This window comes from Pollicipes pollicipes, unplaced genomic scaffold (assembly GCF_011947565.3).
Source record: "Pollicipes pollicipes isolate AB1234 unplaced genomic scaffold, Ppol_2.1 Scaffold_7231;HRSCAF=8579_pilon_pilon_pilon, whole genome shotgun sequence".
Taxonomy (NCBI): Eukaryota; Metazoa; Arthropoda; class Thecostraca; order Pollicipedomorpha; family Pollicipedidae; genus Pollicipes; species Pollicipes pollicipes.
In genome coordinates this window covers 44,044,505-44,059,603 of record NW_023597034.1, presented here as the reverse complement: position 1 = coordinate 44,059,603, position 15,099 = coordinate 44,044,505, and the positions used below count along the sequence as shown (strand labels likewise).

Sequence of the window (15,099 nt, the reverse complement as noted above, 5' to 3'; positions counted from 1 at the left end):
CAAATCAGAGGCTATCACAACGTTTCATGCAACTAAGGTTGATTAACGCAGGGTAAGTCACTCGACCGACCATCTGTTTTTCTATACAACCTCTGCCGTCAGCGTACAGGCAAACTGGAGTCCTGTGCAAAGCGGTAATGGGATTTTGCAGCTTCGAAGTGTCATGCGCAGATACGCCGTGACCTTGAGCGAATGTTGTTGCATGATGATAGAGCCAGAGCAGTGGGATAGCCGCATTAGATAGTTAGGCAAAGGATGTGCAATGTGATGCAGGGTTGCAGTCTTTGCAAAGATTTCCCGGAGGGCTGTGATGCAACACCATCAGACAGCGAATGGGCATTGGATGTCCGCTGGGTGTTAGAGCTGGTGTTCTGCGACGTTGACTCAGCTGCGGTGATGACCTTACTGAAAGGTTGGCACCGCCGGCTCGCTCGGCTGTCCGTCAGAGCAAGACATCGAGTCGGGCTCACCTGGCCGGCCTCTCGCCAGCGTGGCGCCCCTGTGGCAGGTCGGCGCGCCTGGCGCCGGCTGGCAAGGCTCGGGGCCGATCGTGTGACCCGGCTCGCGGCCAGTGGTCGGCCGCACGCGATGGTGCCCGCGCCGGGGCCGGCCCGCGCCGCCGGCCCTTACGGTAGCCGCATTCTTTGCAAGGTGGCCCGTCCCGGCCAGACCTGCAACACGCGCCACGTGCGACCGCTCAAGGTCGATCCGCATGCCGCTGGCGTCGGATTAATTGCTGGTCCGGCGCTCAGCGGCGCCTGCAGTGCGGCGGGCCAACAGACAGCCAGCTGGGCGCATGACCCAATGAAACGCGCCACTCTCACTTTCGGCGCGCTCGCCCGCCGTCGGACCGGGAGGAACCGCGCGCTGCTCTATGTGAGGCGCGCGCCCGCCGCCGCCAAGGTCGCGGTCGCTCGGACGTTGACAGGTGGTGGTAGGCTCAGCTGTGGGACGCTGCCGGACGTCTGTTTGTCTGCGGTGGGCGGAGGAGCGCAGCCTGCGGCGCCTGGGGGCATCTGGCGAGCGCCGCCCGGCGCGTGACTCTGGCTCACGCGCGGAACGCCCGACTCATGTAGTCAATTGGGACCGTTTCGCGACGCGTGACAGCTTTCGAACGAAGGCAAGCGCGCAGTCGTTATTGTTCACGGTGTGTGATGCCGTCTCGATGAGCCCGACGCGCGTCCGTCGGCGCTCTGTTCCCATTTCATGACGCTCAAGGCCTCCAGGCCCTGTAAACTGGCCTGTCGTCTATCGGCCTGTTGTCGGACGACAATCAGCCACCTGTGGATCGCCGCGATGTCGTTTTGATTATCGCACACGTGTTTAGTCATCAAAGGACGCAACAGGGGTCAACAAACCAAGCGGTGGTGAAAATGACATGTTGACGCGAATATTTGTTTGTCCCTTAGAGACTGTGTACTGGATCTACCCACATTAGAAGCCTAGACCCGTTCATTTTTAACATTACTTCTCTTTTATTTTGTTCATTTAAGGTTGTGCTTCTATGCTCAGCTGAAAGCAATCATAGCCAGTGCATTCATTTGTCCGATAACACGCTGATAGTTCATGCCTTTCCTCAGCTGATAACCATCATGATTGGGGGCAACAACCTGTGCAGCCACGTGTGTAAGCGCAAGAACTACTGGCCGAACTCTCCGCGCGGCCACGCCGCCTCGCTGCGGCAGGCGCTGGACATCCTGCACCAGCACCTGCCGCGGACCTTCGTCAACCTGGTGCCGGTGGTCGGTAAGTGGGCTGCCGCACAGTCGAGCGGAGCTGTGGGGCAACCCAGTCCTGGTCCGGTCAGGAGCCCGCGCGAGGGCCGGAGGCAACGGAAACAGCTGAAATGTAGCATGGGAACAACGTAGCTGCCGATGGTCATAACAGGCGACCAGTATGTCTATAGCGGCCTTTCTCTTACCAATCGATCCGCATAACGCTCCAAGCGCCCAAAACACAAATCAATATCGTATAAAAGGACTCGGAACAAAATTACATCACAACGGGCAAATGCACAGATAAGTCAAAACGATGACGCGTTTTCATTTGCATCGTTACGGCCAGACATTGAACTGTTTCATCGCACCGAAATCAAAGGTGTCGCTGAAGTCACTTTTCAAAAGCCTGGATGATGATCATGGTTACCGAACTGTACTCTTTGTAGAAGTCCCCAGCGGCTGCCTTATTATCTCCCTTACTTCATTGGAGACTCGCATGTGGCGCCTGTCAGCTGCTGGCTGTCAGGCACGAGGAATCATTCTGACTAGTTCTGCTGTGTCGACAGACGTTACAGTGCTGTTGGACGTCAAGGGGAAGAACCTGCCGTGTCAGTTGGCCGACAACTTCCTCTGCCCCTGTCTATTCGGCAAGAAGCGGCTCAACAGGAGGCAGATGCGGAGGAAAGTCACCGGCTACCAGAACGCGGCTATTGGCCTGGTACGTGTCCCCGCCGTATGGGGCGGACAAAATCTGCAGCGTAGAGTCGTTGGTCAAGAGTAACCAGCGACTCAAAAGTGTTTCAAAGTGCTTGGAAGTGGCTTTTCAGCTACCATCATTAGTTTACATCGTAGCTATGGTGTTATTCTTGGCCATTCCGTTCGTCGTGCGGCGACTATTCTTTAAATAGTCGTGACATGGCCAATATAAGCGTCCATCATCAACTACCGATTCTCTGATCAAGGCATGACTTTATATCGTGTCATTGTCTTTGTCAAAGCCCACGTCTTCTTCGCATTATGTTTGAATTAGCTTTGAAGTTTCTGGCCCGAAAGTATTTAATTTTATGAGGTAACCACACTGGAGGCTATCATGGAAATGATCGCTCAAAATCGGACGACAAATAAACATGTTCACTAAAGGACGTCATGCAATATTTTGACATGACATGCGGAGGGGAGGTATCTGTACATGGTCTGGTCTCCCAGCCAGGCTCTTCCAGTGTGCCGTGTGCCTGTAACATGGCCAGCCTGGCCCGGCTCGAATCGCGGACCAGCCCCGCCAGCTGGCGTGTCACTGGCCCCACCAAGCGGAGGTCACCATCCTGCGCCAATTCTGAAAATTGCATTACGTCCTATTTAAAGGTCCTTATCTGCTGCCGGATGCCGAGGAGATATTTTTTTTAAATTGCGTACATTTGATTTAAATCTGTCATGATTAGCCATTTAAAGCACTCACAGGACAAGATGTTTGGCGCCACCAGCAATGTGTTCGCTGCTATGAAAACTTCATTGAAAAAGATGGCTTCTGTTGCTTGCCGCGGGCTATTCTTCCGTATGCGTATGATGCGTCCATATGTGACTAGATTGCGATTTTCATGACAACACGGCAGAGCGTCGAAAGTTTGTCTGATACGCCAAAATGTTAAAATCGCCAACGCCTCTTGAGGATGTCATGTTGTCGGGATAATTGAGCTAAGCGAAACCAAAATTTGAAGTCGTTAAGCACCTTTTTGAATATGCCACGATGCCTAAATGGTTGCACAAATCGAAACCAACATTCCTTATCAACAAGTTTCCATTCTCGTAACTTGTAGTGCGATAGTGGAAGCCATGTTTCCTGCACACCGTCTTCCCAGCTGGTTTTGGCGGTCCGTTTAACGTCAGTGACTGTCTGTAGAGGTTCCAATGACCCTAGCTGCCCCGTAATTGGCGGGGGCCCACGGGATGGTATGTTGTTTTGATCAGTTTCGCTGGGGCGTAAGCGAGGAGCTTTTGAGCACACGTGACTTGAAGGTCGCACCGTGAACTCCGAACGACCCCGGAGCACACGGAGGCGGGGCAGGCTGAGCACCCTTCGGACGCTTCAAGAGCGGTGTCAGTCCCCGGGTCAGAGCAGACTGTTCCGCCACACGTATTCAATGTCCAGCAAATTCGGCGCGGAAAAAGGCTGCGTCAACACCGGACATATCAACGACGTGGGGAGGTCGTTCGTTCAGCGTATCTCTCCGGGCCAACGATCTGTTTGGTTGGGTCTGGCCTCGAGCGGGCTCGAGTTTCAGCACATATTGACTGGCATGAACACTTCTCTTTCTGTTTATCAGCCGTCGTGTGGAAAAAAAATTCGCCGATGACGCCAAAGATATCCGTATCCAGAGCAATTTTTTTAAATATCACGAATATTTCGGCCCGCTTCGTACGTGGAGGTACCAGTTTCACCTCACCGCCCCATCGCCTTTTTGCCAACACTACAATTCCCGAATGAAATTTCAAAACAAAACAGTGATCAAAGACGAGTCAATCCTCGCATGTACGCACGCAAGCACGCACGCACGCACGCATACGCACACACACACACACACACACACACACACACACACACACACACAAACACACACACACACACACACACACACACACACACACACACACACGTCGTTAATGCAGCCCGTCGCGGCCGGACCTTGCCGTCCGCCGGCGTCCGTTCCGGAACGATTGGCGCTGATCCGTGCCCGGGGCGGGCACTTCCTGGCGCCGAGCCGGCCGGCGCCCCGGCCGGGCGCTGCCGCCCACTGCGTGGGACGGCCTCGCTGCGGGGAAGGTAGCGCCCGACGACAGTAGCTGGTGACGGGGCCGGGTGGCCCACTCAGGAGCGCTAGGGCTCACGCGGCGGCGGCTGACCTATGGAGCAGGCAACAAACCGGCCCACTCAGGAGCGGCCTGGGTTTAGGTGGTTGCCGCTGACCTGTGGAGCAGGCAACAGACTGGCTTACTCAGGAGCGGCTGAGTGAGCCAGTCTGCTGTTGAGACGAGGGCTCACGCGGCTGCCGCTGACCTGTGGAGCAGGCAACAGACTGGCCCACTCAGGAGCGGCTGAGTGAGCCAGTCTGCTGTTGAGGCGGGTGATCACGCGACTGCCGCTGACCTGTGGAGCAGGCAACAGACTGGCTCACTCAGGAGCGGCTGAGTGAGCCAGTCCGCTGTTGAGGTGGGTGATTACGTGGCTGCCGCTGACCTGTGGAGCAGGCAACAGACTGGCAGAGGAGACGACTGTCCGGGGGGGGGGGGGGGGGAGGGCAGGGCAGGGCTGCTCAACGGCGGAAGGTTGAGCTGGACAAGACGGATGCCTCGTGGCATTCGAAACGACCTGATCCCGTCGTTTTCGTTGTTCTTATTTTCGGCACATTACTGTCATCGATATATGTTGTGTGTAGACTCGTAGCTGGTATTGGGGTGAGGGCGAAACAAAGACAGTAAGACACTCAGACCAAAGGAATAGAGGAGAATAAAAGGATCAGTCCATCAGTTCATCGGGGGAGGAAAACTGTCGGAGTTATTCCAGGGAGTATGCTGGCGTGACGTTATTTGCGGCTACGAGGACAAGCAACTGAAGTCAGATTGGAATAGGTTGACGCATACAAACCCGGCTGCTGCGTGATAACGGTGAAGGAAGGCACCCTATCGCATACTCTTCACGCGCACCCTATTGAAATAGCATGTGCACATGAGTGAAAGAAGGGTCATGTGAGAGATCGTGCAAGGGAGTGAAAAAGGTCATGTGCCCTAAGTAAATCGTAAAAAACTGATTAGCTCAACCCACAATTCTATACAGTTCGGTGACCTTTGTCATTCCGGGCGGTCGGTGGAGCCTGACCGTGCGACACGCGGGAGTGAGGTCTTCAGTGATCCAGCACGTGATCCTGGCCGGCAGGTGGAGTCCGGCCGGTACGACACCAGGGATGACTTTACAGTGGTGATCCAGCCGTTCAACATAGAGTCGAAGCTGCCGATGGTGCCGAGCCGGTACGGCATGCGGGCCGACCCCACCTTCATGTCGGCCGACTGCTTCCACCTGAGCCAGCGTGGACACTCGCTCAGTGAGTATGGTAAACTGCTTCCATCTGAGCCAGCGTGGACACTCGCTCAGTGAACACTCGCCTGGAGGACATGGCAGGCTGTTTATGCCCCAAACTGCACCGACGCTAACTTAGTTAGTTCAACGTACCCCTTCCACCTGAAGCTGCGCTGATTCGCGGTCAGAGGATATGTCCCGCCATTGTGTGTTGACTGGTGTTGACACCCCGATCGGCCCCACCAGACGGCGCAGCCTGTGCTAGCCAACGTCGTGGGGTCTCACCATTGGCTGCACCAGATGGTGCAGTCTTGTGCTAACCAGTAACCAATGATGTGGAGTCTCACGATCTAGCTGGATCTAACGGAATTAGGAATCTTCGTGTTCACAGGGCTGCGGCGGCCCATGCGTTCTCTCACGAGGTTCTTACGCTACGAAAAGTGTGGGAAACCCTGGCATTTCCGCATCACTGCGTGTCTTGGACGTTACCCTTCCTCGCTCAAACAGCCTTTAAAAAAGTACTGTTTACACATCGTCATCTTGAACCCTGCAGCGCCACGCGAAGGCAACTTTGCTGCGGCGCCACGCGGTCCCCGAAAGCACCACTGATGGGGTTTTAAAGATGGGCCAACGATCGCAACAATTGAATCACCTAATGAGTGAACCACATTGGAAGACCTCTTCTGCCCCCCCCCCCCCCCACCGCAGAAATCGGCACGAGGGATTTCGACACTAAATTTCCATAACTGTCGAATGCGAAAACACGTGGCTGCCGGACCGGAGATGCAAATTTCGTTACGTAGAGCACGCGAGGGGCGAATTATGACTGCAGCGCAATCTGTGGCTAAGTCTGTTTCTCACGTGTATTAAAGTAAGCCCTTTTATTTAATTGTATATCGCATGTGACTTCTGTAATCATCAGCGCCCGAACCTCATCCAACAGTCACACTGGAAAACGATGTGTAGCAGGTGGTGGGTATCGAAACCATAACTGTGTGATCATAAGTCGAGTATGCGATAAATGCAGCATTCTGCAGGTCTTCTCAATTGCTATATATATACATATATATATATATATATATATATATATATATTTGTATGTCAATTGCTATATATGTATATATATATATATATATATAATGTTTCATTCAGTAGATAAATGAAACATTCGATTAGTTTCGTAAAGGAATGCTTTGGATAGATACCTGGTAGCTTGGCACTCTCCGGCAAAAGAGTTGTAGGCAGGTGGCACAGCGAAATCCGGATTAACCTGTCCTTGACACGCTCTTGTTTGACGGTCGATTAGCCTTCTCCCGGAAGGTTTTTCAAAGTGATTTCCGAACGGTTCGGCATAGCCGTGCCAAACTTTTCAATGGCAGAAGGCAATTGAATAGTGTCTTTTTATATACAAAATGGGCGTGCCTCGCAAGGTTTCTGACCTGCGGTAGGTCAAAGTTAGGTCGTGGTTGTCAGCGAGGACAGTTTCTAGGGAAACGTTCAATCTGATGCGAGAACGGAGTATTAGACAAAACCATACATTCCTGAAATAGTTTCTCGGCCAACAAGTTAATCGCATTTAGGATTAAACAAGTTCCAATGACACGGGGTCAGGTGCGAGCTTCAGACCAAGGTCTGAACCATCTGCTTTTGTAGTCCAGAACTTGCAGCATTTGGTAGTTATTAGTCCCCACTTCGATTTTATAATAGCGCGGAACGCAAGAGGCATCTTGCATGAACTTCTTAAAGGTCGGACCATGTCACCGACCTAAGTGACCCAGGTCAGCATTTTGTTTTTGGGACGCACACCGTCTAGCGTAATACTTGACGTTGATGCAGAATGCTAAGATAAAAATGATCTCGTAGAATTCTGGATCGCCATGAGCTTCTAAAGGGCAATCAAGGTATTCAACCTTGACTACATCAGCGACGTTTTTCAAAGTGGTTGCATGGGGAAGGTCAGGGGCATTTTGGACTGGGACACTTTGGACACCAATCTACAGTTTGTCTTTGTTGGCCTTATTTAAGCCGAAGGTCATGCCCTAGGAGCCTCATATTTCGACACAATTTTACAGGATGGGTGGGTTCACAAACACATCCTGTGAACTTGGTGTCTCTTGCTCTTAGTTCCTGAGATATCAAGGGGTATCAAATCGCCCCCCCCCCCATCCCCCATCACCACCCGCACTCCCTACCCACCCTCCACCTGAACAAAGGGTAATCAACCGGCCATCCGGCCGCGTGCTAAGAAAATTGCTGTACATAGCGTCCTAAATGCGACATGCATGAAAAGGAACCAATTGAGAATCCTCGGCTCATGCCGGCACGTCTGCCTCCTTCACTTCTGCGGCTTGTGCGCCGGTGTGCCACAGCCAAAAACAACACGCCGTGCCCAATTATCGTTAAGATCGTGAGCTTGCTTGCTTTCGAAAACGTCCGACTTACGATGGGCATACCGTAGTGACATCGTGCCATAAAAATCGGGTTCTAGGGCGGTGCCTTACTTAGCAGTTTACTGTCTAGCAGACCGTAACTAATCAATCGCTTAGAGTGCTTGCAAACGCCTGATGGCTTACGCCATCCTCACTCACTGCATCGGTGCTAATTGAACAAGACATGGTAGCTGCGAGCCCTTCTGAGCATCGGGGCAAGACACATGGCCTGCGTCCTGTTGAGGCCCCATGAAAGCTGGCCAACAATGTTGGTGGGTTATGTGTCCTGTGGATGTCGTTGGACTGCTTTCATTGGTTTCGTCATGTAATGGTTCAGATCACTGGTCCCATTGGAATGAATACTAGCGTCGCTCTCAAATGGACGGGATTCGAATTATACTGGTATGTTAAAAGATTCCCGTTTTTACGCCATATCGATGACATGCCTTAAATCCGCCCCTAATTAAGGTGGCGTAGCTATAGGCACTTCCTTATCACACGGCCGCAGATGGCATCGAGCATGGATCGACGTTTCCTAACACGCCGCCTCTTTCACCATGTGCTGCGCCAGGGCGCCTGTAAACAAGGATTAGGTGGGTCCCACGGCGGCGGCGGATGCTCCCAGCGCGCCTGGCCCTGGCAGCCGTGACAACGTGGGCGTGGCCTGGGCCTGGGCCGCGTGGACCTTTCGGTCCGTGCGGCCGTTACCACACCTGAGACCCGCCTGTCGTAACGGCGACGTCACTGGTCCCGCGTCGCTCCGAAGGGTTGGCTCCGGCGCGAGCGCGCTGCGGCGGGGCCCAGTCGGGCGCGCTGGCGCCAAGGAAAAAGCGTGCCCGCCACGCGCTGGGACCGGCGAGCGCCGCGCTCCGCGCCTGACCGCGTCACCACCGCCGCCGCTGCCGACTCGAGCGGCCTGCTTCTCTCCGACACCCACGTCGATGGGCTGTGACGACGGATGTTCGCGGCGCTGGGAAGCGGGATGCACGGCTCCAGGAATCTCAGTGGCCGCTTGAAACGGTCCGCGGCTCGAAGTACTCATCTGTTCTAACCCCCCCTCCCCCCTCGGGTCCCGGCAACACCCGGAAGTGAGCCGCCATGACTCGGGCATGAATCCTGCCGTGGCATGACTCAGCACAAACGACACCGGAGCAGCTGGCGTTCGCCGTCAGCGCACCGGCGCCGGCCGCCCCTGCTCTCCAGGAGGGCGGTGACTGCCGCGGCGTCCTGACCCTGGCGTGACGTCACGCAGTCCAAGGTCGCCGCCGCCTCCTGCCGGCCCGATCCCTCAGCAGACCGGACTGAACCGGTGCCCGCGGCTATAGGCTGTATTTTATTCCGACAGTTCGCAGTTTGGCCGGTTCAGCAAGGACAGTCGTGTCTGGTTGGAATGTTTTCGGCTGCCGAATCGAGCCACGGCTGGCCGGGGAGGCACTCTCAGCTGGCTAGGGGAAAGGGTCTCCCATCTGGCCGGGGAGGGTCTCTCAGCTGGCCAGGGGAAGGGATCTTTCAGCTGGCCTGGACAGGTCTCTCAGCTGGCCGGGGAGGGGTCTTTCAGCTGGCCGGGGCAGGATTCCCAGCTGGCTAGGGAAGGATCTTTCAGCTGGCCGGGACAGGTCTCTCAGCTGGCCGGGTAGGGGTCTTTCAGCTGGCCGGGGCAGGATTCCCAGCTGGCTAGGGAAGGATCTCTCAGCTGGCCGGGAAAGGTCTCTCACCTGGCTGGAGGAGGATTCTCAGCTGGCCAGGGGCTTTCCCCTTTCTTTCAGGGTCTCTCAGCTTGCCGGGAAGGACCTTCAGCTGTCCAGGGGACGTCTCTCAGCTGGCCAGGGGAGAGAGTCACCCAGCTGACCTAGGACAGGGAGTGGACCCTGGCTGGCTGCACCGGGCGTGAAAACTGTGTCACCGAGTGCGTACCCGTTCGAGGTACTCGGGCGCGGCCGAGGTCACCGCCGCACGTCCAGCTCGCGCTGATACTTATCCCGGCTGAGCAGCATTCCCTTTTACTCTCGCCTACGGTCAGTGGCTGCCGGACCAGGCAGACGGGACCCGTACCGCCGGCCTCGAACGCGTGCCGGTCCGGCGTGCGACCCGCAGATGGATATCGGCTCTTTTTTCGGCTCCAGACCGTAGGCCGACGTGTTCGAAATGAAACACTTGTTCATAGTAAAACACCACGTGATTTAGAATTATTTAGTGCAATGAGACGTGATCCGTTAAGGTAAATAAGACGGAAACGTCTGGCGAAAACGAGTTGTATCGGTGCATTGCGCGTGAAATAATGTACGAGTCACCATAATGGCATCAGCGCGAGCATCGTGCTTGTGTTACCTGTTCCCTCCAGCCACTCTGAAAGTTGTGCTCAGCGTCTGCTTGCTGTTTAGGTTAGTTGTTATTCCATATGGTCTGAAAGCGGTTTGTAAACGCTGAATATAATTCGCCATAAGTCTCGCCCTGATTCGCCGTTTGTCATAACGCAGATCGATAAGAGGGTTTGTGAAAAAAGTTTATGCGACCCATTCCTCTATGCAACACCCTGGCGGCTTCCAAACTACGGAAGATTGAGCTTAGCAAAAAACAGCAGTGAATTGTTATGCATAAGGTCTTGCAATTTGTATAAGCTTGAATGTTGTTAGGTCAACAATGTGATCCCATTATGGCAGGTCAAATGGATTTTCCAGAAAATTGCGCTTTTTCAGCTTTGCAGCATCATACTTACGAGACATTGCGTAATTTGCGGCGCACGAAGCTTAAACATGTCTGTTCATTTTTTAGTTCTGAGTACAATGGTGTATATATTCATGTGTTTTCAGCATACATTTATTATCTACGTCTTTGCTAAGGTAGAAATGTCTGCCGGCCGCGCGGGTTCCGCAGCATCGTCGGTTGCCGCCCGCGCGCCCGCCCAGATAGCAGATTGCCGTGCAGTGTCCCTTAAAACCGCCGCTGGTCCGAAACAAGAACAGACAGGAACACGCCTTTGTTGCCAAAATGCGCGCAGTGGGTGTCCCATGAGCTACTAAAAAATTAGAGTGCGATTACACAACATGCTTTGGGAGGCGTCCCTAAAAAACCTCGAGAGACTACATCACCCCACCCAAACCCCTCTATCAGAGTGAGGATGAATTCAAGACGCCACCTGAATGTTGGTAAAAATAAATAGCTCATCACATTGGTGTGTCGTCAGTAATACGTATATAGACATATACATATGCATATATATATATATATATATATATATATATATATATATATATATATATATATATATTGGTTGAGGCTTTTTTAGCCAGGGAGGATCTTTTCATACCTTTGTATTGAGTTGTAAATCTTCGTTTTTTCCTTGTTCAGTGGGGGGCACAGTATTTGGGACAACGTCATGTAATACTTTCTCATCGGCCTTCCGAGATGAGGGCATAGTAGTGTTGTAAAATTTAGATGCATGATGACATTCCCAAAGGACGGCTGTTTTTTTTTCTTTTTTGGATGCTTTTCGAGAAGCGACTTCGTAATTTCACAAACCAATGGATGTTCCTTTGCCCAACGCGCGAAGCTTCTCGAGTAACGCAGCGACAACAAAGGCAAATATTCACGCCTTCTGAGCACTAGCCCAGTTTACAGCAGGACATTTCAGCAACATTCGCTGACCCATCCGGGTAACAAGCATTTTGATTATGCAAATGCGAGCTTAAATTAAGTCCAAAGAACAATAGGTTAACGGCATCACTTGCAGGTTCGTCGAAATACCATGCGTTCAATCCAACCTCGGTGCAAGCCAGCACGCTATCTGACGCTGACGTCCTTGTGTTGCAGTGGCGCAGGCGCTGTGGAACAACATGCTGGAGCCGGTGGGCCACAAATCATGGGACTGGCGCATCATGGAGGGCGGCCTGCGCTGTCCGTCCGAGTCCAATCCGTTTTTCACCACCTACAAGAACCCCAGCGGAAGCCTGCGGTGACCAGACGCGTCCGCTAGGGGGACCGTGTAGGACGTGGTGATCGACTCCCGGTCCTACCCTGGATCGGGGCCGGCTGGTGATCTACGTGTGCCTTTCATCCCGACGTCCGAGGGACCGCCCCGCATTGCAGCGCCCGCCGCGGCAGGATTGGCGCCAGCGTCGCCGCGGCAGGAGTGCGGTGTAGATGGCGTCACCGCGGCGCGTGCCAGGTGGCGCTACGCTTTCTGACTCCGCTAGGCCGACTATTCTGCGAGACAACGTCAGTACAAATGCATAGTTGTGAAGATCGGTCCCGGAACGTGCAACAGTGTGCTCAAGTGGCTTCGGCAAAACGGGTAGCTGCCGCACTCATCTGAAATAACTTATTGCATCGTCATCAGGGATTTGTAATTTCTGCGCGTAGGAATGCACAATGCCTAGAAGCATCCGACATCATATTAGAACCGTACTTTTCTCATGAACATCGGGACGGTACTGTCATGGTGAGCGAAGCTTCCTACGCGAGCATCACATTAAATTCGGCATTTTGATTGCTATCCGGGCTGCCAGTTTGTAAGCGCGGCCGCAATGCCAAATGCGTTCAAAACCCACACTTCGTTGAAAGTGCGTGTAAAATCATGTATACATGAGCTGACAACTAAACTGTAGTCTTAAAAACTGCAGTATGCCGCTCAGACTCTTGCAATATGTAAGCACGATCTGTCGGACATTTGAACCTGTTCGGACGTTTGTTATCATGTATATCTGGACGAGCTTTTCACCGCTATAGTTTTGTCCAGTGCTGGCGCGCACGACGGCGGCCGGGGTTCCGACTGCTCAAACTAGCGTGATTCAGCCGGGAGCAGGTTAGGGCATACGCTGTGAGTTTGATGCAACGTTTTCGTGGAGGATTCAGTGTGCTCTATGGCTGATGTGCGTCAGCCAATGTCGTACAACTTGTTAGCTTAAGAACAGCCTTGCAATACTGGTAAACAGCATCCCTTCCTGTGGGATACCCGAAGAATAACTATTTCAAAGGAAGCTGTGATGCAGCAGAAAGCAGGAAATGGAGGATATACAGAAGACTTACGAAGCTCCACACGGCTGAGTTGACTTAACGTGTAAGTAATGTAGCAGTAAAACTTAGCGGCTGAGACTGACATAGTTTATGACTTAGCAAGCATAGTAAAGAATGCGCCACCAATCGTTTCGATGCGTGTTTTTGTGGCGTGGAATGCCCAGCCAATGGGACTGATACCGATGGCCAGGTGTCGCGCAGTGGGGCGAGACGCCAGCCTGCTGGGCACTGGCAGTGGCACGGCACGTGCTCGGGCTCCTGGTGTTCCAGGCACGGCCGCTTGGACACGGTGCAGTGTTTACTAGTGAATCTGGAAACCGTGAAATATGTACAGCGTACTGACTTGCTGTTACAATGTGTGGTCTGTGTAGTGGCTGTGTCGACCGTCTATTCGTGTATCTTACGCGCATCACTTGGATAAACAAGCTGTGCTGAAGGGAGCGAGCGCCTCTATACATTCCCTGAACCGTTCTTCCACTCTCACAGATAGGAGGATCTAGACGGACTGAAGCTACCAAACAGGAACAACTGTTTCCTCCTGCTATCCTGCTTGTAGCCTAGGCACGTGTGTCCATCCCCGTGCGCCCCACGCATCGTGTAATGTCAAATCACATTGAACAATTGGTTATGCGGATGTAACCCTGCTGCCATTCTCATTCAGATTTTGCCCACTTTGTCGCGCTCAAGGACCGATAAAAGACAATTATAAACACTGTTGTGAAATAATGAAGCCGCACTCTCCCGTATGACGTGTGACGCGGTGACAGCAGTGTCACCCGGCGCGCCTGGTGTGGCGGACACTGGAAATGTCCGACGCTCCTGGAGGATCGGCTGCGGAGCTGCGACGTGGAAACACAGCATGAACTGCGCACAGCACAGCAGGACAGCATAAGCATGAACAAACACAACGTACAACGTGGCTATGGAAACACAACATTCACTGCATCTTCTCAGCACAGTGTTGTTCGTGGAACTAGAGACGGTACGGCAGAAGATGCCGGTAATCACGTCGGGGCCGTGGTAACGAAGCCGAGAATTCTTGGCCGGCGCGCGCGTGAGGAGTACATTGGTACATTTATCAGAGTTGTGAATGTGATGGTCATGAGGGAAGTATGTGAAGATACATAAACGGTGGCATCGAAAGCACGCAGAAAATTATGGTGACGCGCTAATAAACGCCAGACAAAATATCGAACTAAACGCATAAAACATCAGGGGGAAATATATCGACTCCGTGAACTATAGCAACTGTAGGATCTCGAAAGGCAAAATATCCACTACGCAAGACATCGACGCGTAATCGACGCCACAAAATCGGGCATCGCAGCACATCAGCCTGGTATGAACAGGCTTACAGGCTAAGGAGCACGGAGGCTCTCATACTCTATGGATAAGACTAAAACCTATGGGTCTTAAGAAATTGCGTGTCATATCTACAAGTTTGTAAGACCCGGATCTATACCTATGTGCCTAACTCGACGCTCTCTGTTCAACTATCTCTGCGAAGAACCCGATTCAAAACATGTATACGCGATTTCGAGAGACATATAGTGGAGTGAGCTGTATCATATCCCAGTAGCATCAAAGATCAGGGCGATTAGCTCTAAATCTCCGCGACGGATGCTGGTAATAAGAAACTCGATTTACCTGAATGGGATAGACTGCATCATTTAAATAGATACCATTTGCCAAAAAAACCGCCAAGGCGCACTCTTAACTTTTACCATTATATATCCACCTGAAAGCTATAGCGCTCTCCAGATACAAGCATCTACGTAGCATCCTCAATAGCTATGGTGAAGACGGAGCTAAAAAAAAAACTGATGCAGCTCACTCCACTCTTTCCTACCTACCTTAGCCCCCGCGCTTA

General features: G+C 52.8%; 1 protein-coding gene across 1 annotated transcript in view; it reads left to right on the top strand.

Moving 5' to 3' along the window:
* The window catches only part of LOC119109714 (phospholipase B1, membrane-associated), a 32,743-nt gene extending 18,776 nt beyond the window's left edge, over nucleotides 1-13,967 (top strand). Inside the window, exons 4-7 of the mRNA XM_037233456.1 lie at nucleotides 1,581-1,746; nucleotides 2,285-2,436; nucleotides 5,647-5,812; nucleotides 12,027-13,967. Coding sequence (XP_037089351.1) covers nucleotides 1,581-1,746; nucleotides 2,285-2,436; nucleotides 5,647-5,812; nucleotides 12,027-12,172 — 630 coding nt within the window. The 3' untranslated portion in view covers nucleotides 12,173-13,967. The remainder of the gene's footprint in view (nucleotides 1-1,580; nucleotides 1,747-2,284; nucleotides 2,437-5,646; nucleotides 5,813-12,026) is intronic.
* Nucleotides 13,968-15,099: the final 1,132 nt, after the last annotated feature.